The sequence below is a fragment of the Chiloscyllium plagiosum genome, unplaced genomic scaffold (assembly GCF_037043375.1).
Source record: "Chiloscyllium plagiosum isolate Xiang-an unplaced genomic scaffold, Cpla_swu_hap1 HiC_scaffold_18, whole genome shotgun sequence".
Classification (NCBI taxonomy): Eukaryota; Metazoa; Chordata; class Chondrichthyes; order Orectolobiformes; family Hemiscylliidae; genus Chiloscyllium; species Chiloscyllium plagiosum.
The window spans coordinates 62,347,867-62,373,470 of NW_028270156.1; the positions used below are offsets into that span (position 1 = coordinate 62,347,867).

General features: G+C 44.0%; 1 protein-coding gene across 3 annotated transcripts in view; it reads right to left on the reverse strand.

Annotated features, from left to right (window-relative positions):
* The window catches only part of LOC122557945 (N-acetyl-beta-glucosaminyl-glycoprotein 4-beta-N-acetylgalactosaminyltransferase 1-like), a 727,525-nt gene that overhangs the window by 13,450 nt on the left and 688,471 nt on the right, over positions 1 to 25,604 (reverse strand). For all 3 annotated transcript variants that reach the window (XM_043706193.2, XM_043706196.2, XM_087996738.1), the window contains one exon: positions 14,264 to 14,336. In XM_043706193.2, the coding sequence (XP_043562128.2) occupies positions 14,264 to 14,336 (73 nt within the window). The remainder of the gene's footprint in view (positions 1 to 14,263; positions 14,337 to 25,604) is intronic.

Consider the following 25,604-nt stretch of genomic DNA (forward strand, 5'->3'; position numbering starts at 1 on the left):
AACTCCAATGGAAAAGTCATCATCAATGGAATGTGATAATTCACCGCACAGCCATGGTAATGCGGGGAACAGATTATCTGTGCTGAACTCTGCCTGCTTTCATTTAGAGAATTATAGGCAGACTTCCTCAGGGGAATGGTGGGGTCTCTTGCGGCACAGAGGTAGAGTTCATACCTCTGGACCAGGAGGCCTGGATTAAAGTTCTACCAGCTCCAGAGGTATGTAATAAAATCGCTGAATCGGCTGGTAAGAAAATATTTACTTCATGAGAATGGTCAGCTGACTGGCAAGCCTTTCACAATAGTAGTTGAGATTCCAAATCTGGTCATTGAATCTGCTGAATTATTAATTACTGACAATCATACCCGCATCATTCCCAGTGATCTGCAAGAGAAGTCATAGAGTCATACAGCACAGAAAAAGACCCTTCAGTCCAACCGGTCCATGCTGAACATAATCCCAAACTAAACTAGTCCCATCTGCCTGCTCATGGCTCAAATCCCTCCAAATCGTTCCTTCTCATGTACTTATCCAAGTGTCTTTTAAATGTTGTAACTGTACCCACAGCCATCACTTTCTCTGGAAGTTCATTCCACCCATTCTCTGTGTAAAGAATGTGACCCTCATGTCTTTTTTTAAATCGTTCTGCCCTCACCTTAAAAATATGCCCCCTAGTCTTGAAATCCCCTATCCTATGGAAAAGACACCTGCCATTAACCCCATCAAAACACTTCATGATTTTATAGACCTCCATCTCGTCACTTCGCAATGTCCTCCACTCGAGTGAGAAAAGTCCCAGTCTATCAAATCGTTCTTTATAACTCAAACCTTCTGGTAAATCACACCTAAACCCTCTCCAGCTTAATAATGTCCTGACTGGAACAGGGTGACCAGATTCTTTGCGGATAAAATGTTGTTGGACAGCCTTTTCATGAGAAGAGCATCATGGGACATTTTGATGATGGTGCATCATAACTGCACCACCTTCAGAATGAAAACGTACTAATCACAGCTAAAGCAGAAGATTAAACAAAGAGCTAAACTTTGTAGTATTTACCAGAAGTTGTATTTATCTGAAACTGAAAAATCAAGAACAAAGCCCAGGTTTGAATCTCGGACTAGCAGTATCGCAAAAATCAGAATCTTGCCAAATTGAGCTTTAAATGTGTTTAAATTGTAGAAAGGCAATAACTAAGGGCGTTTTATGAGTCTGAGAGAGAAAGAATTACAATAGGAGGCTTGTTTCAATCACTTTTTCCATTTAAACACTTCTGATTAAAGCTCAAATGGTTTGGAAAAAAAATTATGATTAATTAAGTACATCTTCAGTTGCTACCTCTCTATCTAGATTAGATTAGATTACTTACAGTGTGGATACAGGCCCTTCGGCCCAACAATTCCACACCTACCCGCCAAAGCTCAACCCACCCAGACCCATTCCCCTACATTTACCCCTTCACCTACCACTATGGGCAATTTATCTATTTCTGTTAGGTTTTTTAAAGTATTTTTGTTTTAATTAATCTCATTGGGAGCCTGAGTCGAGTTACTCAGTCAAAGGAATATGTCGGAGTTGAATTAATATCAGTACTAATTGTCTGAGCCACTTCAGTTAGCAGAATTAGTAATCTTTATATAACAGGCCAGTGACTGCATGTTAGCGCCCAGGGTAAACATTTATCAGTAGCAATGAAGGGCTTCTGATTTATTTTCACATCAATATTACACGCACATGATGAAACACTGCAATTTGGGAATTGTGCAATTCTTCACTAAGCTACCAGAGGGAGCACTTTTCAATGACTCCATTTCAAGTTTGAAAAACACATCAAGCTGGTCACCTTCTTCCTCTCCAGTTAAAGCTGGCTTATATCTATCAACTTGTGATATCAAAATATGGAAAGGTAATGATATATTTCACTGCCTTTGAAGTTGTTTGCACACACTTTTCAAGGTTCTCTGTTCCTTTCTCTCAGTTTCATCCAATTTCATGCTCACACTGCCTCACGATTGAATCAAATTACTTTCCACCTTCGCTCAAGGTGAGATGGATTTTAGATTTATGTTTAGTGGTGGAGCTTAATTCACCCCTGCCATCAGCGACAATAGCTGTGTAAGTTTGTGACACTTTCTAAGGCTGAACTAGACTGTTCACAAACTTGGTTTCCCATCTGGCCCTCAGCTGAGTTTGTGATCTCTTCTCCTGCCTCAACTCATTCACACCTTTCTTCCCTCCAGACTCAACTACTCTTCTGCTGGTCTCTATGAACCTCAACATCCCCAAAGTTCTGTGGCCTTTAACTTTGCCCACAAAAAAAAATGTACATTTTCACTTTAAAATGCTCTTCCTTGTTTTCATATCCAATCTCTGTAATCTGTTCTAGCACTAACCCTCCAAGTTGTCTCTCTGCATCTTTAATTATTCTTCCGGTGGCTTCTTCCAAGATGGCAGCGGAGTAGGACTCCTGAGCTATTTTGCTCTGTCTGTTTCTTCCTAGCTGTTTCATTTCACTTTTCTTTCTTGTTTTATCTCCCATCCTCGAGCAGCATTGGAGATGTCAGGGGTGAAAACCAGTGTGAACCTGGACCCCCGGCCTCAGGGTAGACCCGAACTCCCTGCCTCAGTGCGGACCCAGACCCCTGACATCAGTGCGGACCCGGACCCCTGACCTCAGCATGGAGAGGAGACCCCCGGCCTCAGTGCGGACCCAGACCGCCAGCCTCAGCGTGGACCCAGACCCCCGACAGCAGTGCGGACCCAGACCCCCGGCCTTAGCGCAGACCCAGACCCCCGACATCAGTGCGGACCCAGACCCCCAACATCAGTGCGGACCCTGACCCCCGACATCAGTGCGGACCCTGACCCCCGACATCAATGCAGACCCAGAACCTCGGCCTCAGTGTGGACCCAGACCGCCAACCTCAGCGTGGACACAGACCTCCAGCCTCAGCATGGACCCAGGCCCCCGGCCTCAGTGCGGACCCAGACCCTCAGCCTCAGCATGGACCCAGACCCCTGGCCTCAGTGCGGACCCGGACCCCCGGCCTCAGCATGGACCCAGACCCCCAGCCTCAGCGTAGACCCAGACCCCCGACATCAGTGCGGATCCAGATCCCCGGCCTCAGCATAGACTCCCGGCCTCAGCATGGACCCAGACCCCCGGCCTCAGTGTGGACCCAGACCCCCGGCCTCAGTGCGGACCTGGGCCCCTGGACCCAGCGTGGACCCGGAACCTGGCCTCAGCATAGACCCAGACCCCCGGCCTCAGTGTGGACCTGGACCCCAGCGTCAGTGCAGATCCGGATCCCCAGCATCAGTGCGGACCTGGACCCCCGGCCTCATTGTGGATCCGGACCCCCGGCCTCAGTGTGGACCTGGACCCCCGGCCTCAGTGTGGACCCGGACCCCGGCCTCAGTGTGGACCCAGACCCCAGCGTCAGTGCAGACCCGGATCCCCGGCCTCAGTGTGGACCCGGATCCTCGGCCTCAGTGTGGACCCAGACCCCCGGCCTCAGCATGGTCCCGGACCCCAGCGTCAGTGCAGACCCGGATCCCCGGCCTCAGTGCGGACCTGGGACCCTGGACCCAGCGTGGACACGGACACCGGCCTCAGCGTGTACCCGGACCCCAGCGTCAGTGTGGACACGGACTCTCGGCCTCAGTGTGGACCCGGACCCCCGGCCTCAGTGTGGACCCGGACCCCAGCGTCAGTGCAGACCCGGATCCCCATCCTCAGTGTGGACCCGGACCCCTGGCCTCAGTGTGGACCCGGACCCCCGGCCTCAGTGTGGACCCAGACCCCCGGCCTCAGCGTGGTCCCGGACCCCAGCGTCAGTGCAGACCCGGATCCCCGGCCTCAGTGCGGACCTGGATCCCCGGCCTCAGTGCGGACCTGGGACCCTGGACCCAGCGTGGACCCGGACCCCGGCATCAGCGTGGACCCGGACCCCAGCGTCAGTGTGGACTCGGACTCTCGGTCTCAGTGTGGACCCGGACCCCCGGCCTCAGTGTGGACCCGGACCCCCGGCCTCAGTGTGGACTCGGACTCCCGGCCTCAGTGCGGACCCGGACCCCTGGCCTCAGTGTGGTCCCGGACCCCAGCGTCAGTGCAGATCTGGATCCCCGGCCTCAGTGTGGATCCAGAACCCCGGCCTCAGTGTGGACTCGGACTCCCGGCCTCAGTGTGGATCCGACCCCTGGCCTCAGTGTGGTCCCGGACCCCAGCGTCAGTGCAGATCCGGATCCCCGGCCTCAGTGTGGATCCAGAACCCCGGCCTCAGGGTGGACCCGGACTCCCGGCCTCAAGGTGGACCCAGACCCCCGGCCTCAGGGTAGACATGGACTCCCGGCCTCAGGGTAGTCACGGACTCCCGGCCTCAGCATGGACCTGGACCCCCGGCCTCAGGGTAGACATGGACACCCGGCTTCAGTGTGAACCTGGACCCCCGGCCTTAGCGTGAACTCAGACTCCCAGCCTCAGCATGGACTCAGACCCCTGGCCTCAGCATGGCCCTGGAAGCTCGGTCTCAGGGTGGACTTGAACTTCTAGGCCTTGAGGTGGTGTATGGTGCATTCTGGTTTGGGAGGACTGTTGTTCTGGACTCTTATTCCTCTATGTTTTCTAATATTTTGCTTGACTATTTATTTTTTCTACTTTTTCTCCCTAAGAATTTGTACTTAATAATCTGTACCTCAGTACCTAAGATGGTGCCGTAAGGGGCGACTTATAAATATTTCATTGTACCTGTGAGTACATGTGACAATAAAGCTGATTCTAAATTCTGCCCTCTTGTGCATCTCCAGTTTTGATCAATCCATCTTGAGTTAACGATGGTTTATTCATGAAGAGATGTTGTCTAGGTGAGCGACTTTAGCAGCAACATAAAAACTATTGCACATACGCTACACAATAATAAAAAAAGAGCAGTCCAGGCAGTTATAACCTCAGCATTTCAAACTCCTGTCTTTCTCTATACTTTTTGTTATTCAGCAACTTTGCTACATTTAGACAATGGTCACTAGTGTTTAACTGCAGCACTGGTTGACCTATAAAAACATCTTACTGGTTTACAGCTAGGCAAGGAATGGGCTAATGAAAGAGCTTGTATTTGTATAGGAAGCTCAGGATAAAAATGTTATAACTCACAAAGCACTTCTGAAATATATCTGCTGTTTAAATATTAGGCAATGCATCACAGCAATGTGGTGATAGGGAAATAATCTGCTGTAATGACGTTGGTTGAGAGATAATCATTCAAAGATTCTCCTGCTCTGCAAATAGTGCTGCAGGATCTTTTACAGCCACTTGAGAAGAAAAAAATTCCCTTCGTACCTGATTGGATTGTGTGCTGAAGGACTGGAGTGGGATTAAACCCACAACTTGTTGACTCAGAACTAACAACTGAGTCACAGCTCACACTGAAGCAATGTAAGATGTTTGCTCCTGCCCTGTGTTGGATTAAGTCCAGGGCAAACCAAACACATAGAAGCCTCTCTCTCTGCTGTATGTGACAGGCTGGAAGTGGAATATGTTTGCGGGGTTTCAACTAAAATGCGAGTGCTCCATTCTTGTTACAGAAAACGTGCTTCAATTCAGTGAAGAACATACACGTGTGCAAGCGCTGTGTGAAAGAGCTTGTTTTTAAAATTCTTTAATAGGACGTGGGCATTACCAGCAAGGTCACCATTTGCTGCCCACCACTAACTGCCCTCAGGCAGCCCGTCAGTGTAGGTATATCGAGAGCGCTGCAGGAAAGGGATTGCCAGGAACTTGTTCCTTCAAAAGAGACAGTGATGTATTTCTAATTTCAACTTCCACTCTCAGTCACTTGGATGGCAAGTGGCTTAGAGTGGAACTTGTAGGTGGTGGTAGTCTCACATATCTGCTGCTTTTGTTCCTTCCAGGTGTTGGATATTGTAGGTTTAGAATGCACTGTTGAATGAATCACGGTGAGCTGCAACAGTGCATCTTGTAGATGTTACATATTTACATGCTAATCTATGTTTGTGTTTATCAAATGCCTTCTGAAAGTCCAAGTAAACCACATCCACTGGCTCCCCCTTATCAATTCTACCAGTTACATATTTGAAATAAATCCAGTAAATTTATCAAGTAGTGTTTCCCTTTTTTACATTTTTGGTGACACTTACTTCCTTTGCATTAACTTCTCTCCCTCTCAGTTTCATGCTGTCTGTAAGTTTTGAAATGATGCTCCTGATTGCTGATTCCAACTGATTTTGAGTGAATGGTGAACAATAATGGTCCCAGCACTGAGTTTTGGTTTGCAACATCACCTCCTATCATTTTGGTTATCTCTATGTCATCTATATAACTCATTCCCTGATTCAACATATTCTGATCTTAATCATGATTCTTCAATGTGGTGCCTTTATCAAAAACCTTTGAAAATCCAAGTACGTTACATCGACTGTATCTCCTTTTTTGCTGATTTATGCACAACACCATGATTCTGCCAGCTATATCGCATGCTTCATCTGCACCACTAAGCTTCGGTAGTGGAGGAAGTAAATGTTTGTGGATGTGGCGCCAATCAAGTGGGCTGCTTTGTGCTGGATGCTGCTGAGCCTCTTGAACCTTGTCGAAGTTGTATTCATCCAGGCCAGTGCAGAGTGTTCCAAGACTCTCCTGAATTGTGCGTTGTGGATGGCTTTGGGGAGTGAGGTGGTAAGATAGTTGCTGCGAAATTCACACCTGTTGTTGTAGCCACTGTAGCTATATGGTCAGTCCAGTTCAGTTCCAGGTCAACGGTAACCCCAAGGATGTTGACAGTCAGGGATTCAGTGATAGTAATGCCACTGAACGTCAAAGGGCAATGGTTAGAATTGATAAGGGGGAGCCAGTGGATGTGGTTTACTTGGACTTTCAGAAGGCATTTGATAAACACCAACATAGATTAGCATGTAAATATGTAACATCTACAAGATGCACTGTTGCAGCTCACCGTGATTCATTCAACAATGCATTCTAAACCTACAATATCCAACACCTGGAAGGAACAAAGCAGCAGATATGTGAGACTACCACCACCTACAAGTTCCACTCTAAGCCACTTGCCATCCAAGTGACTGAGAGTGGAAGTTGAAATTAGAAATACATCACTGTCTCTTTTGAAGGAACAAGTTGGCACTTACCTGGCACTTTGTGGTTCGTATGTGACTAGCTGTTTATCAGTCCAGACCTGAATACTAACCAGGAGGAAGTCAGGACTACAGATGCTTGTGATCAGAGTTGAGAGAGTGCTGCTGGAAAAGCACAGCAGTTCAGGCAGTATCCAGGAATGATGAAAGGCTTATGCCCGAAATGTTGATTCTTCTGCTCCTTGGATGCTGCCTGACCTGCTGTGCTTTTCCAGCAGCACTCTCTTGACTCTGAATATTATCCAGGGCTTGTTGCAAATGAATGCTGACTACTTTTGTATCTGAGGAGTTGATAATTGTGGTGGTGGTGAACATCATGGAATCATTAGTGAATTCTGTATTGAGACTGGAGATAAACAGCTCAGTTGGAGAGTGGTGAATCCTAAAGATACCTTTCCATCCCAGAAAAAAAATCCTGTTTTTAAGAATCCATTAGCAACTACTCTGGGATCCATCACATAATGTCATCCAATTGGAATATATCTGCTTAGATAACATAAGTGACGGTTAATGACTGACCAAATGTCAGTGAGGTGAGAGTTGGATGGTCTTGCATGTTAGTTAGAGGTACTCTTCTTGGGGTTTGAACACAAGAAGCAGATGCAGCATCAGTCAGTTGGCAGAAACAGCAGCAGCAAAAGAAGTACATCACAGTGGTGCGGATGAAGGCCTGAGATATAGCTGGCAGAATCATGGTGTTGTGCATAAATCATTAAAAAGGGAGATACAGTCGATGTAATGTACTTGGATTTTCAAAGGCCTTTGATAAAGGCTCCACACTGTAGAATCATGATTAAGTTCAGAATGTGCTGAATCAGGGAATGAGTTGTATAGATGGCAAGGCCAAGTCATGGGGATAACCAATAGTGATGTAGACTAACAAAAACGATAGGAGGCGGTGTTGCAAAACAAAACTCAGTGCTGGGACCATTGTTGTTCACCATTCACTCAAAATCAGTTGGAATCAGCAATCAGGAGCATCATTTCAAAACTTACAGACAGCATGAAACTGAGTGGGAAAGTAGTTAATGCTAAGGAAGTCAGAGTCAGCAGAAATTTATGAAGGGGAAATACTGCCTAATAAATTTATTGGATTTCTTTCAAATATGTAACTGGTAGAATTGATAAGGGGGAGTCAGTGTATGTGGTTTACTTGGACTTACAGAATGCATTTGGTAAAGATCGACATAGATTGGATGTAAATTGCATAGGATTGAGGGTAGTATACTGACATGGATAGAGAATTGGTTGACAGATAGGGAACAGACAGTAGGAATAAATGAGTTTGTTTCCAAGTCACAGGCAATGACTAGTGGGGTACTGCTGGATCAGTGCTAAGTATTAATGATTTAATTGAGGGAACTACATGTAATATCTGTAAATTTGCATTCACTGGGTGGTAGGTTGAACTGCAAGGAGGATGCAGAGATACTTCAGTGTTTGCGATTTTTAAGAAGATTCATGGCTCAGATTGAGGTTTAGGTTGTAAGTTTGCTCGCTGAGCTGGTAGGTTTGTTCTCAGATGTTTTGTCACCATACTAGCTAACATCATCAGTGAGCCTCCGGTGAAGCGCTGGTGTTCTGTCCCGCTTTCTATTTGTGTGTCTTGGTCTGTTGTGGTGGGTGATATAATTTCCAGTTCTTTTTCTCAGAGGTTGGTAAATGGGGTCCAAATCGCTGTGTTTATTGATGGAGTTCCGGTTTGGATGCCAGGCCTCTGGGAATTCCCGTGTGTGTCTCTGTTTAGCCTGTCCTAGGATGGAAGTGTTGTCCCAGTCAAAGTGGTGTCTTTCTTTGTCTGTATGTAAGGATACTAGTGATAGTAGGTCATGTTGTTTGGTGGTCAGTTGGTATTCATGTATCCTGGTGGGACAGAACACCAACGCTTCACCAGAGGCTCACTGATGATGTTACTTAGCATGGTAATGAAACGTCTGAAAATGAACCTTCCAGTTCAGTGAGCAAACTTACAACTGTGCTTCAGTGTGATTTGGAGGCTGAGTGAGTGAGCAAGTGCATGAGAAATTAAATATTATGTGCATAAATGTGAGCACTTCAGCAAAAACAGGAAGGCAGATTATTACCTGAATGGTGATAGATTGGGAAAGGGGGAGCTGCAATAAGATCCGAGAGTCCTTGTATACCAATTGCTGAAAGTAAGCATGAAGGTACAGCAGACACTGAAGAAAGCAAACATTTGACAGCCTTCCTTGTAAAAGGATTCATGTGCAGGACCGTGAATGTCTTTACTGCATTTGCACAGGGATTTGATGGCACCATACCTGGAATCATGTGTGCAGCTTTTGTGTCCTTATCTGAGGGAAGGTGTTCTGGCTATGGAGTGAGTGCAATAAACCTTTACCAGACTGACATAGGAGCAAATTACTACAGATGCTGGAATCTGCACTGAAAACAACAAATGTTGGAGATCACAGCGGGTCAGGAAACATCCATGGAGGAAGAGCAAGTTAATGTTTCGAGTTCAGATGGCTCTTCATCAGAGCTTACCAGAATGATTCGTGGGATGCAGGACTGACACATGTAAAGTGATTGGATCAGGTAGAAACATATTTAATAAAGTTTAGAAGAATACAGAGAATCTTATAGAAACTAACTAATAATATTTTAACAGGATTAGACAGGGGAAATACAGGAAGGATATTCCAATGACTAGAGAGACCAGAACCAGAGGTCACAGGTTAAAGATACAAGTTCGGCCATTTAGGATTGAGGAATAGAATGACAAGCTTGAGGGTGTTTTTTTTTTAGTCGGAAAGAGGAGGCCACATCTTCCTTTGAAGGTAAGAGTCCAAATAATTGGCCAAGTAATTGGCTGCTCACCTCTGGTGAAAACGTCCTGTGGCTGGAGGATATCATTGGACTTTACTTTGGACCACTGCTGCTACTATTTTGCAATGTTTCCGCACCGCACCGGACCCCCCACCCCCAACCCCGACCTCCAAACCTGGGTTATCCCAGCCATCTGAAATAGTGTGATGATTGAAGACAGGAAAGTATGATGAAGAAGCTGGAAGAATGAAAAAATAGGAAGGAAGCAAAGACTCCGAAAGGAAGCACTTATACCAAAAAAAGCAAGAGGCATAACTGTCAACAGCACATGCCATATACTAAAGAAATACAAGTAAATGATCTAGAAAATACAGGGGAAACTGACAAATACAAGGACAGATGGATCACCATCCGTGAACACTTTTCCATTATTCATTGATGAACAAAGGAAATTTTCAGCCATTCAAGCCATACAGCTAGTGCTGGGAACAAATCTACCATGCAGAAGAGAGTGATCTGCATTTCATTAAGTGTTTGATCTGGTTAGTTCTTTGTTTAAAGATCCTAATTTTGTAATCTTAAGTATTTCTAGATGAATTGGATGAGATGGACTGAACAGCTGAGGTTACAACTTTAGTGGTAAATTTGATGGCTGAAGGGCCTCTTCTGTACTGTATGAGTTTATGAACTTGCTGTTATAGATATATATCATACTGATTCTAGAATGTTTCTGATAGACTACAAATGGAAATTATGGTTTTGTCCTTGGCTCATGAGTATATCCAGCTCTTAATGCAAAGTAATAATAGAACATCCCCATTTTCCCCCAAGTCAGATTACTAAGTGTGAAACCTATAAACAAGAATTTAAAATATTTGAGAGTTTAAGAGTCTGTATTATGTACTGGTGATACGAGAATCCCTTCAGAACCTGTTATCTTAACAATTCAGAGGTTTGGACTTCACACTCGGATGTTTTGAACTTGTAGGTGTGTTAGAATCTTTCCTGTTGTTAGCAGGTTGACTGTCTGTCTGGTCTTCTGTATCTTCATTTTCCAAGCTTCATTCTATGAATATTTTGTGCACAGTGGAAATATTGTACAATTCCTTGAGTTGGCTCCTATTTCTCCTCAATAATGTTCCATTGGATGTTGTGAATTCGTAGAATTTAGTCTCATTGTACATTTTGGAAATGTGTAAGATATATTACTCTGACCTCCTGTCCTATGGACAGGGTTTGAGGAGAGGCAGGATAGGACGGGATGTTTTTCACCGGAGCATAGGAGGTTGAGGGGTAACCTTGCAGAGGTTTATAAAATCACAAGGGGTATACATGAGGTGAATAGTAAAGATCTTTTCCCTAAGGTAAGGAAGTTCAAAACAAAGGGACAAAATTTTAAAGTGTGAGGAGAAAGATTTAAAAAGGACATAAGAGGCAATTTTTCCACACAGACAGTGGTTTGTATGTGGAATGAACTTCCAAGGAAGTGGTAGATGGCAGGTACAGTTACAACATTTTAAAAGATATTTGGACAGGTATATGAATGGGAAAGGTTTAGAGGGATATGGGCCAAAAGCAGACAAATGGGACTAGTTTAGTTTGTGAAAATTGGTCGGCACGGGTGAGTTGGACTGTAAAGTCTGTTCCCGTACTGTATGAATTACAACGAGGAACTTTGAAGCTGAACACAATAGGTGACTGAGCAGAATTTCCACATCCAGCTCCTTACTTGTAGAGGACAGCACTCAGTCAAAGAAGTGATTCGCTCAGTCATGGCTTGGGGCTGACGTGGCTGAGAATGCAAGGAGCAAATCATCTTAAAGGGGCACAACCTTGATGAGAAAGAGCTTTGGGGGATGGAGAAGGAGCAGGTGAACCATACAGCACTCAGCACAAGAATAGCATGCGCAAGTGTCACATGGTGGCTAATGATGTTTTGTGTACACAACCTCATAAAGGCAAGTATCCCAAATGCTAAAATGTAATTGGTTCCAAAAGGAGAACAAACTGTGGTAACTAGCCTTGATTCCCAAGTTCTCGTGGTCTGCTTCGAATAAAACTCTTTACATCACTTTCTCTCTTTCTCTTCAAATGGCAGCAAAGTTTTTAATTGCTCTCCCATGCTCACTGGATCAGCCCCTCATATGACAGATTACAACCCTCCCTCCCTTGCTGCTTTTCCAATCTCAGATTCTCTCAGTGTAGAGGCTGGAGCAGCGAGCATGGATGTGGTGAATCTGAACTGTTCAGTTCTGAAGACTCGAAACATTAACTCTGCTTTCTCTCCACAGATGCTGCCAGACCTGCAGAGTTTTTCCAGCAACTTCTGTTTTTGGTTTAGATTTCCTGCATTCACAGTTCTTTGCATTTGTTTTTGTTTAGGGGTGAATCTGTGAGCAGTGAGCAGGGGACAGGCAGAATGTGATTGGAGGAGCAGAAAAAAGAAAGAATGTGATTGGAGGAGCAGTAAAGAGAAAGAATATGATTGGAGGGGCAGTGAGCAGGAAGAGACAGAAGGTGATTGGAGGAGCAGTGAGCAGAGGAGAGACAGAAGATGATTGGAGGAGCAGTGCGCAGGGGAGAGACAGAAGGTGATTGGAGGAGCAATGAGCAGGGGAGAGACAGAAGATGATTGGAGGAGCAGTGAGCGGGGGAGAGACAGAAGGTGATTGGAGGAGCAGTGAGCGGGGAAGAGGCAGAAGGTGATTGGAGGAGCAGTGAGCAGAGGAGAGACAGAAGGTGATTGGAGGAGCAGTGAGCGGGGGAGAGACAGAAGGTGATTGGAGGAGCAGTGAGCGGGGAAGAGGCAGAAGGTGATTGGAGGAGCAGTGAGCAGAGGAGAGACAGAAGGTGATTGGAGGAGCAGTGAGCGGGGGAGAGACAGAAGGTGATTGGAGGAGCAGTGAGCAGAGGAGAGACAGAAGGTGATTGGAGGAGCAGTGAGCAGGGGAGAGACAGAAGATGATTGGAGGAGCAGTGAGCGGGGAAGAGGCAGAAGGTGATTGGAGGAGCAGTGAGCAGGGGAGAGACAGAAGATGATTGGAGGAGCAGTGAGTGGGGGAGAGACAGAAAGTGATTGGAGGAGCAATAAGCAGGGGAGAGACAGAAGATGATTGGAGGAGCAGTGAGTGAGGGAGAGACAGAAGGTGATTGGAGCAGCAGTGAGAGACAGAAGGTGATTGGAGCACCAGTGAGTAGAGGGAGAGACAGAAGGTGATTGGAGGAGCAGTGAGTAGGGGGAGAGACAGAAGTTGATTGGAGCAGCAGTGAGTATGGGATTCTATCTTGCTCATTCTCACCCAATCAAACTTTGCATTCCTCCTGTCCACAACATACACAGCTGCATGTGTGCAGGCCTATTTGTGTCACGAAGGAGCTATGATGTAAAGTGATATTGTAAGAAGGTGAACTTTGTCAAAATTTCGTCCCTTTGTCATTTTGTGAGTCACTTGAAACATTTTCAGAGTGAGTTTGCCCATCGCCACTGTTTATTTTAACTCAGCTTGACACACTTACCTAGTACCCGATTCCATGGAAGGCCCGCTGGCAGCCTACTGATTGCCTGATTAGCTCACTATTCCCCAAGGAGCTGGAGCTGATGGCCAAGATTCTCTCATTGCCTCTCTGAAACTCCACCTCAAATGCCATAAGTTTATCTTCATGGGTTACCACCAGTTTTATCAGAAAGCCCACTTTGGTGCCACAACAATAAGGATCAATGATGTAACTGCTTGGCCTACCCATCAAATCCATCCTTGGTTATCATTATTTCCTCTGATCCAACTGCCTCTTAAATACACCTGATATTTTGCCTGTAAGACACATGAGCACTTTGGCTATCACTCAGGCTGGAGGTATCGTTGGTATCAGTCCTGAAGTCACAGTTTAACAGTTTGATAATTTGTCCCTTTCTCCTGATACATAGCTTACTGCTCAGATTCACTTTCTCTATTTGTTTCCGTATCCTTATGGAACTGACAGGTTCTTTCTTCCATGAGGAATCACTGCATTGTACACAACACAATATGAAATTTTAGGTCTGTCATATGTTTGACAGCAGTATACCATTTTGATCAGGTGACACATACTATGTAAGTTGAAGAAAAACCAACCTACATTTGCAAACAATATGTTAGATATCTAATGTAAACTGCAGTTTGTCAATGGGGAAAGAAACACTGACAACTGACAAGAGGCTTCCGATGTCCAGTGTATTTCCATTGAAGACTAGGATGCCTGGTCAAGATAATGCATGGAGAAGTGTGACACATCTAGTTCATTAAATCTTGTTCTTAGTTAAATGTGTACACTCACCTCGATAGCGTCTGCTCCTGCCTGAAGTCCCGCTGAACGTTCAAAACTCCCTGTTCGTTTCAAATACTGATACCTAAAAAGTAGTTCAGAAACAAAAATTGTCAGGTAATTTATTTACATTAAGGGATCCCCTTCATTTGAAAACCCTCTTATGCCTTTCAACTTTACAGACTCACAGGTTGAATTTTACCTGGATTTACCTGGTAAACCTGATCAACCGAAGTAACTAACTTTAACAGAACAAACAGGGCTAAATATCACTTTTGTTTTGGCTGTGCACCAGTTTCTCACCATGAGGCCTCACCAAGTAACTACCAACTCCATCCCTACCTTGTCCCCCGTGCCTAAGTCTAGTCCTGGCTTACCCATGTGCCATCCTCAGTACAGGGTATCACTGCTGGAATTGACTGACGTTCCTGTCGCTGGCACAATCTTTCAAAGGCCGTTATACACCGTGCACTGTATGGTTCCTGACATTTGGCCTCCTCATGGGAAAGTTGGTGTTCTGCTTTGCGGACAGGGATCTGCAGGTCTTGATGGTTAGGATGGTGCAGACAAAGGACTTCTTCTCCACCCACATACACGCCCCCCCAAAAAAACCCAGCAATGGAGGCCAGGGATAGACCATGCCAATCTTGACTGGATTTCCCACCCATGTAAGTGCAACCTGGGCTGATTGGAGGGATGCCGAACACCACACAACAAAGGTGAATGGCGTTCTTCACTTCGCTAATGTAAATGCAACCATCTTCTCTCTGAATATCGCACCTCCACTCTCTCTCTGCTCCTGCACCCACATCACGTCCAACCCCCACTCTCACTATTACCTGCAATACCTTTCCTCACATGCTCTCACGCATCCCAAGCCCTGACAGCACCAACGCTGCATGCCCTTTGCACTGCCTACTCACTTGCTTGGGATACTTGCCCACTTGCACCAACAGTCATAGCTGTACCACCCACTTTCATTGCTCTTGATACTTGCCTCTATCACATTGGAGTCAAGATAGCTGAGGGGCTGTCTGATACTTGGCTTCAAACCCATCATGGGAATAGCATTCTGACTCTACCTGAACTGAGTGGCTGACTGACCATGTCCTTGCCTGTGGACTGGTATCAGAGGCTGCTCTTGACTTACTGTGCCAGCATCCTGAGTGGTAGCTATCCCACTTGACTGAGGTTTGTGTCTGTGCTAGCCAGCACAGTAATGTGAGTCTGGTGTCTCTGGCAAATCTCAAAAAGCCAATGCAAGGCAGGGTTGTCATGACTATCTGGGTAGGCTCAGAGTGAGTCAGCATTTGTAAAAGCAAGCGAAGAGCCCAGAGATGCAGCCTGGCCCAGCCCATGAGCTGTGTGCATATCCCTGAGTTCACAGTGTCCTTGCTGCAGCATTCCAACAATAGTTGATATTGGGTTTTCTCACCAAGCAGCTCTGCAATATGGAAAGCTTTATTAATCTTTACTGTAACATATAAAAGCTCCAGCTATTTGCTGACCGAGTTTTTCAGAGAAGGAAGCAGAGCCTACACCCTGCCTTACATAAATTGATTGCACCGTCAAATGGATCATGTAGTAATTAGACTCCAAAATGTATAAAATGTTATAGCATAAACTATTTGCAGATTCTTCAAATAACTGAGGAGTTACTTCTATTCTTCCAATTACTTGGGCAGCATGGTGGCTCAGTGGTTAGCACTACTGCCTCCCAGCACCAGGGACCTGGGTTCCATTCCACTCTTGGGTGACTGCCTGTGTGGAGTTTGCACATTCTCTCTGTGTCTGTGTAGGTCCACTCTGGTCTCCTCCCACAGTCCAAAGACGTGCAGGTTAGGTGACTTGATTATGCTAAATTACTCATGATGTGGATTAGCAATGGGAAATGTGGGGTGGGTCTTGGGGGGGGGGGGGGAGGAGGGAATGCTCTTTGGAGGGTCAGTGTGAACTCAATGGGGTGAATGGCCTGCTTCCACCCTGTAGGGATTCTACCATATTCACATTGTCAAATAGGGACATTGATTCAGTATTAGTTTTAGTGCAGTGGTCATGGGCAGTAGAACATCACAAATTACACTGAGAGAGGGTTTAGCAGCATAAGTGGGGCAACATTGGCAACAGACTGACAAACCAACTGGAAGCACATAGTGGGTGAAAAGCTAGTAACATGCTAGGTTGAGTGATTCTTTTTGATTCAATGATTGCACTCAAATGTAGAAGGTGTCAGAAATCCTGTTATCTGGCATTATTATGTGTAATTTGTGGCTATTATTCCCTTAGAAGCTGACAAGAGTTATTAAAATGTACTCAGGCGTTTTTAGACTACAGGGGAAAGAGATATAAACCAAAGAGGTAAACTAATAATCAAGCCACCTCTCTTAGACTGATGTCAATGTTCTGGAGCTGAATTTCAGATAGAACCAATTATCTTCATCATACTCTAGCACCAAGCCACATTTTCTCACTGCCATGCTAACCTCAGTAATGTTCGCTCCATCCCTCCTGCATCACTTCAATTTCTTACACATATTGTCAACTGGGATTGTTTCGCTCAGTTGGCTGGATTGTTGGTGCAGAGCAGTGTGATGTTCACAGCGTGGGTTCAATCCCCATCGCTGGTTTGAGGTTATCGTGAAGTATTCTCCTTCTCAACTTAAATCACCACCAGACGTTTCTCTTTCTAATAAGAGAGCAGTCCCTATGCGCTGGTAAGACTAAGGCAACACAACAACTATGATATCAAGTCTCTCCTCAATTCCTCTCCAAATGGTCTTTAATGCTAGAAATCCAGCTGTTTCAAGAACCAAGCTAGATCTGATTAAGGCCCACTGATTGTTTGAAATCTTTAGCAATAATCTAAGCTACATTTAATCTTCTTGGTTTTAGGTACACGAACGTAAAGGCTGTTCAGTTGGATTTGTTCCATTTTCTACTGTTGAATTTTAATTCCTTAAACAAAATATTATACAATAAAACACAAAAAGCATAAATTGGGTATTTGTAACTTTCTAAATCATTTTTGTTTGTATGCTTGGCCACAAAGTTTCAAAATGTTCGTGCTCAAGTTAGCCTGGTGTCAACAAAGCAAAACTACCAAGACATTAGTAATTGTTAAGGCAGTCTCAAGCTGGAGAGGCTTTAAAGGTTTTCCAAGGCTAGATCTTCAAAAGGAAAGAATTGGTGACCCACATTGTTACCTGTTTAGAATTGTAGAGTCATACAGCACAGAAACAGACCCTTCAGTCCAACCAGTCCATGCTGAACATAATCCCAAACTAAACTCGTCCTACCTGCCTGCTCCTGGCTCATATCTCTCCAAACTTTTCCTATTCATGTACTTATCCAAATGTCTTTTAAATGTTGTAATTGTCCCCACATCCACCACTTCCTCAGGAAGTTCAATCCACACATGTAAAAAAACCTGCCCCTTGTCTTTTTAAAATCTCTCTCCTCTCACCTTAAAAATGTGCCCCTTAGTCTTGAAATCTCTAGAATAATTACTTTGTCTGTTTAGAAGGTTGATGAACCACCTGATGAAGGAGCAGCGCTCTGAAAGCTAATGCTTCCAAATAAACCTGTTGGACTATAATCTGGTGTTGTGTGATTTGTAACTTTATTCTTGACAAGATTGTCTAACAAAGCAGATCTAATAAAGCTCTGACATGTCCAGCATTCTCATAACTGAGTTTATAACAGGACAGATTTCAGTCTAACAACAGAGCAGAGGACAACTTTACCAGTATCAATACATTCTGCTCCAATGTGTTTACTAATCATTGGTACAACACAAAACTCTGCACGATGATATGTCCAAAAGCTTAAATACAAAGCTGGCTGCTATCCTTCTGTTTTCATATGCAAATAATCATTTGGGAGCTTGTGGGATAAAATTTGTTTCACAACAATTGAGCTGAAAATGTGTTGCTGGAAAAGCGCAGCAGGTCAGGTAGCATCCAAGGAGCAGGAGAATCGACGTTTCAGGCATGAGCCCTTCTTCAGGAATGCTCTGATCTCCAGCATCTGCAGTCCTCACTTTCTCCTTCACAACAATTGACCCAACTTTTACGCAAAGTGTGTTTTCATTTCAGCACAGAATGAATAACCAATTATGTCTGTTTAATTGTGGTGGAATTAAATTACCTTAACTCGAACCTAATGAGTAAGATTTTTAATTTCCATCAAAATGAATAGTTCTCCTCTTAGAAGGTGCATACACTTCATGCGCCAGATTAGGTCCATGACAGCAACATGCAATGTATGAGGTCGTTCACAAGTCTTTGGGAATGTTTCTGAATTGAGAGAATGAAGAGTTTAATTTCTGACTCAATGTTAGCACTTGGATTTGATGTCCCAACATGTGGCACCATATATTCGAATGTTCAATTTTTTACATGACTAATTCCCAATAGTAGCATGCAACTGACAAATGCCAAACAACCACACACTGATCCTCTCCCAGGACTCAAATTCTCGGAATTCGAACTCCTAGCATCTTGCCTTCCTCTGACCAACCCTTTAAAACCCATCTGATTACAATGGTTCAATTTAACTCATTGCCTTTACACCTTCTGACTTTACAGCTTAACGGGCTTTCCCTGGATTGGTCAAGGTAAACAAGTAACTCAGCTGATGAAAAAGACCAGGGAATCTCCTTGGCTCCCTGCCAGATGATTGGTGCACAAAATCAGCAGACCTTGACAGACCTTGAGAGATAACATTGGAAAAGAAATGATGTATTTATTCTTCCTTTCCCCTGACAAGTAGATTGAATATTGGACTTGATCCTACTGCCATCCACAGTTGAATTGGCTGAAGATGATTACAGTTTAGGCTGAGACAGAAAAATGAAACTTCAATGAGCTACCTGAATAGGCAGCTGGTACTTGGGGATACTTGAGTATCTCGAGTGTAGGAGGCTGAGGCATCACCTTATAGAGGTTTATAAAATCACTAGGGAACATGGATAGAGTGAATAGCCAAGGTCTTTTTTTCCCCCAGTGTAGGCAGGTTCAAAACTAGAGGATATAGATTTACGGTGAGAGAGGAAAGAGATCAAAGGGACCTAAAGGGTAACTTTTTCACGCAGTAGATGGTGCATGTATGGAATGAGCTGCCAGAAGAGGTGGTGGAGGCTGGTATAATTACGACATGTAAAAGACATCTTTATGGATATAGGAATAGGAAGCGTTTAGAGGGACATGGAACAAATGTTTGCAAATGGTGCTAGGTCAGATTAGGAGGTCTGGTTGCCACATACATGTTGGACTGAAGAGTCTGTCTCTGTGCTGTATGACTCTAGAGAGGAAATTGGTAGTAGAGGAGAACAAACACGCAATTCATAAATTACTTTAACCTCACCAATGTTCCTGTTCCAACTCTATATTTTTCTCTCTCACTCACAATCGTGCAATAAATTGATATCCTCATTACAAGCATGACTTCTGTGGTGTATTCAACAATTAAGTGTAAATGATAACTAAAAATAAGGACACTGAGTGAAAAAAATAGAATCATAGAATCTCAACAGTGCAGAAAGAGGCCATTTGGCCCATGGAGTCTTCACTGACCTAGATATGGGGAGAACATGCAAACCCCACACGGTCAGTTACTCAAGGCTGGAATTGAATCCCTGACATTGTCAGACAGCAGTGCTAACCACTGTACCACCTCTTATAGCTTATGTCTAATCTAGGCTTGAAGGCTGTGATGGCAGCTAGAATGTCTTTATACAATTTTCTCCAGCAACACATAGCAAAGATGCTCATGTAAGCAAACTCCGAAAGCCTTACACAACACAAAATCAATTCCAGATTAATGACAAGTGATAGATGCTGAATGTACAAACATGGCAGAGTAATCTGCCTGATATGTAAACTGTCGTTTCCATTTTAGATCACAGTTAGGATCACAAAGGCAGACAATAGCTAATGATTAAGGTGAGAGATATCATTCCACATTGGAGCCTCAATAATACAATCAAATCAAACTCATTATCTTTGATGCTACTGCAGGGGAGAAAATTGAATTGCACTGATGGAGTTCCAATCACCCAGGCTTTAGTAACAATCCTGTAAGATTGTGCTGTACAAACATCTAAACCCTCAAATATATCCCGCTGAAAGAGTGCTGAAAATGACCAGCAAAAATGTACATCATATTTGAGAAGGCTAAAGCTGCACTAAGGAGGTCATTACACATCAAGTTCATTTGATGAGAGGAAAAGCAATAACAGAAGATGAATACAACACAAAATACTTCACAATGAGGTAATCAGATAAAAAAAGGTTATTGTAAATTCAGGAATGGATAGCTACCATTAAGCTGCCAGAAATAAAGTAGAAAGGAATTCGGTAAACTAAAAAGTAAAATGTTAAGAGTTACATTTCAGTGCTGGTTCTTGATCAGTGAAATGCCCTTATATTTGGTTACGCCTCCGTGCAGTTAAATGTATTCCAGATATTGCATCACCTGAATCAGGGACATACATAGGTCCAAATATCACACCTCCTATATTAAGAACTTATAATAACTATATCCCCAAAACAGCTTCATCAGTGACTGTATTGCCATTTTATTTATGCACATCAGATATTACATCTTCCCCTTTTGATCAATATAATTGCCAATCATTCGACATATTGCATACATTTCCTTTATGTAGCACAGTTATGTAACAATCTTTCAGTGAAACCTGTATGTAAACATTCATAATGGGGAAATCCCATGTCAACAATTTTTGGTCACTGTTGTCCAGTTTGCATATTATTGTGTTTTTAAATTCAATTTTTCTATTTTTGTTTTGTCAGTTTTCACTTGTTTTGTATTTCAGTGATATCTTTATTTTAGAGCCCTCCCAACTCACCCTGAGCTACCAGATTCTTATGTTGGATCTTCCATTATGCCCTCCTTTTTCCCATCCTTCTTCCTTCCATTTCAAGGTAACAGTCATTGAATCCACACTGTGTGTAAGCAGGCCATTCAGCCCATCAAGTTCACACCAACTCTTCAAAGAGCATCCCACCCAGGCCCACCCCCTAACCCTATCCCCATAAGTCGAGAGTGTGGTGCTGGGAAAGCACAGCAAGTCAGGCAGCATCGGAGGAACAGGAAAATTGATATTTCGGGCATAAGCCCTTCCTGCCTGAAACATCGATTCTCCAGCTTCTCGGATGCTGCCTGACCTGCTGTGCTATTCCAGCACCACACTCTTGACTCTGATCTCCAGCACCTGAAATCCTCACTTTCTACCCCCATCGCCATAACCCTACACTTCCCAAGGCTAGCCCACTTATACTACACATTCCTGAACATGACGGGCAGTTTAGCATGGCGCAATCCACCTAACTTGCACATCTTTGGACTGTGGGAGGAAACCCACACTGACACGGGGAGAATGTGCAAACTCCATCCAGACAGTCACCTGAAGGTGGAATCAAACCTGGGTCCCTGGCCCTGTGAGGGAGCAGTGCTAACCACTGTGCCACGATGCAGCCAAGTCAGCGAAATGAATAATCAATCTTAGGCTCCTGTCTAATATCTGCCCAATAAAATGGCATTGGAGTCAACACTTTCTTACTCTGAGATGAGGGGCAGTTTTGGATTTCATATTTTTGTTTGTAGTGCCCAGGCCTAGATGTTGCCAGTTTTGGTCCCACATCCCACTATGTTGCGATGCAACACTACAACTTTCCACATACCTTTTTATTTTCTGCAGCCCTCCTGTTGCAGACTAAACCACCAACAATTCTCAAGTATTTTTTGTGATTGTATGATGCAAATAAATCATTTAAACCTTTGGTGTCAAAAAAAAACCAGACATCTCTTTTCACTTCAAGGTCCTCTTGATTGCGCAATGAAATTCAGCACAGGGGTCTATACATCTAAAGTGATTCTACAAAATCAGGATCATAACAACTAAAACAAATGGCTACATGAATAGGAAGGGTTTAGAGGGATATGGGCCAAGTGCTGGCAAATGGGACTGGATTAGTTTAGGATATATAGTATATGGACTTCAGCAAGGCATTTGGTAAGGTTTCCCATGGTAGGCTCATTCATAAAGTCAGGAAGTATGGGATACAGGGAGATTTGGCTATCTGGATTCAGAATTGGTTGGCTGACAGAAGGCAGAGAATAGTTGCAGATGGAAAGTATTCAGCCTGGAGGTCAGTGTTGAGTGGGGTCCCGCAGGGCTCTGTTCTTGGGTCTCTGCTCTTTGTAGGTTTAATAAATGACTTGGACGAGGAGGTTGAGGAGTGGGTTAGTAAATTTTGCAGATGACACAAAGGTTGGAGGAGTCATCGATAGTATCGAGGGCTACTGCAGGCTGCAGCGCAACATAGGCAGGGTGCAGAGCTGGGCTGAGAAATGGCAGATGGAGTTCAACCTGGATAAATGCGAAGTGATGCATTTTGGAAGGTTGAACTCGAATGCTGAATATAGGATTAAAGACAGGATTCTTGATAGTGTGAAGGAACAGAGGGATCTGGGTGTGCAAGTACATAGATCCCTCAAAGTTGCCTTTAAGAGCCGTGAGATTTTACTACAGCTCTACAAGTCCCTGGTGAGACCACACTTGGAATATTGTGTCCAGATCTGGTCGCCCTACTATAGGAATGATACAGAGATTTTGGAGAGGGTGCAAAGAAGGTTTACCAGGATGCTGCCTGGACTGGAGGGCTTGCCTTATGAAGAAAGGTTGAAAAGGCTCAGACTTTTCTCTCTGGAGAGAAGGAGGAAGAGAGGAGACCTGATCGAGGTATACATGATATTGAGAGGAATAGATAGAGTCAATAGCCAGAGACTTTTCCCCAAGGCAGGTACGAGGGGTCATAGTTTTAAGATATTAGGGGAAAGGTATAGAGGAGACATCAGAGGCAGGTTCTTTACGCAGAGAGTTGTGAATGCATGGAAAGCGTTTCCAGCAGTGGCGGTGGAAGCAGAATCATTAGGGACATTTAAGCGATTGCTGAACATGCACATGGATAGCAATGAGTTGAGGGATGCGTAGGTTAAGTTATTATATTTTACATTAGGATTAAACCTCGGCACAACATCGTGGGCCAAAGGGCCTGTTCTGTGTTATACTTTTCTCTGTTCTATGTTCTATGATATCTGGTTGGCATGGACGAGTTGCACTGAACGGTCTGCTTCTGTGCTGTACATTTCTATGACTCTATAACTTACTCATAAAAAGTGTATTTAATATGAGAAACATAATTTTAAAAACGGACATCTGATTAAAGAAGTAGATATTTGAAGAGATGCGCAAAAACCTGGCCTAGTAGGTGTGCTTTAATGGTGAGAGGGAGGCTGAAAGGTGGTGGAGTTTAGGGAGGATATTTTAGAACATGTCTCCTTGCAGTGGGATGATATTGAGAGGAATGACAAGCAGACAGGAACTGAAAGAACAAAGAGTTTGAGGAGACACCATTTTGTGCACAAAACATCAAATGGTCATCTGACATATATCTTGGATGTAGGCTTGCACAAGCTTAGCTTGAGAACACACACATCCTTCCTGTCACTGTTTGTGTACTTGCCATTTGTCTTATCCTGTACCAAACCTTGCTCTTCTTCACCCAGGGTGCTTGCTGATTGACTTCCAGTCATCCAGTTTAAAAATTCACATTTTCATGTTCAAATCACTCCATAGACTTATTCATTTTGTCTTTAGGATCTTCCAGCCCTATATCTTTCAGTGGGTGGTGAGTATTTGGATTTCTCTATTCCAAATGTTATGAAAGCTCAGTCACTAAGTAAGCTCCATACAGAGATTGATAGATTTTTAGTTATTAAAGAAATAAAGGGATATGTGATAGTGTGATAATCTGACATCGAGGTGGATAATTAGACCATGATGCAGAATGGTGGAGTTAGCTCAATGGTTTGAATAGCTTACGCCTGTCCTAATTCCGAAGTGGGAGAACTCTACATCTAACTAATTCTTCAGCTTCCCAAAATCCTCTCCTTCCACAATCAGTAGTCAAAGCCTTGAATCACCCTGGGATTTTCTGTCAAATAATGACAGAAAGGATATGTGTGTTCTCAATCTGAACCTGTGCCAGAGGATCTCTGATCTCTTTAAAACTGTCTCCTTGACCAAGCTCTTAAGCATCCCTTCTAACTTCTGCCTTTTTGACTCAAACTTATTCTTTGTTTCTTTATATTCATATGAAAGATCTCTTGGAACATTTTTTTCTATGTTCATAGTCTGAGATGAATGCTTGTGTTTATTGCAGTTATTTAAGGTAATATGTAAACAAATCATTAACTGGCCTATACATGCTTTGTTTATTATCATGCAAAGAGAACCTATTCTTCCTAAGAGGGAGTTTGACATGATGTTCTTTCTATGAATGAACCAGATTTGATCAACATAACGAGACCTTGGCATAATTGGCAGAAACTTGCAGTTCACGTGCAGTATATTTTGTTTTAACAATCTGAATACCAAAAGCAAATCAGTCATTGCCTGGCTCATGTTAGTGGCTGGATTGAAAGGAGAGTCTTGGAGATGCTGAAGGTTTTCCTGGAGAATATAATCGGGAATGTGGTCAGAGGGATTAGATTAGATTACATTACAGTGTGGAAACAGGCCCTTCGGCCCAACAAGTCCACACCGACCCGCCGAAGCGAAACCCATACCCCTACATTTACCCCTTACCTAACACCACGGGCAATTTAGCATGGCCAATTCACCTGACCCTGCACATCTTTGGACTGTGGGAGGAAACCGGAGCACCCGGAGGAAACCCACGCAGACACGGGGAGAACGTGCAAACTCCACACAGTCAGTCGCCTGAGGCGGGAATTGAACCCGGGTCTCAGGCGCTGTGAGGCAGCAGTGCTAACCACTGTGCCACCATACTGCTGTTTGTTCATGTTCTATCTCAAGTTGTATCTTCAAACAGTATTTATGTACATGATATATATGATGATTTTGTAGTGGACCTCCCTGTTCTAAGCTACCTTCCGGCAGAGTCTCTGTCACACTGTGATATTGCTACTTCACTGCACAGCTCAGAGGCTTTTCTGAATATTCCTTTGATCCTTTGTCTACAACTACTAATAATGAAGCATTAAGATTATAATCTGTACCGAGTTGCTGGTCAATCAACTTAATCCTTTCACAAACCTCAAAATCAAGGCTGGTAAGAGATGGGCAGTGGAACTGCTGTTAACTATGTTTGATGATGGAAAAGTACTGGGGTCATTTGAGGATCTTTTACTCCTGCATGTATTCGGTTTATTTGGTCAATAACAAGGAGACTTTTCTGAAAGATAACCCTGCAGGTTTGCAACTCAGCTACCCTTCAACCTTGCTGGTGCAAGATTCTGGGAAATG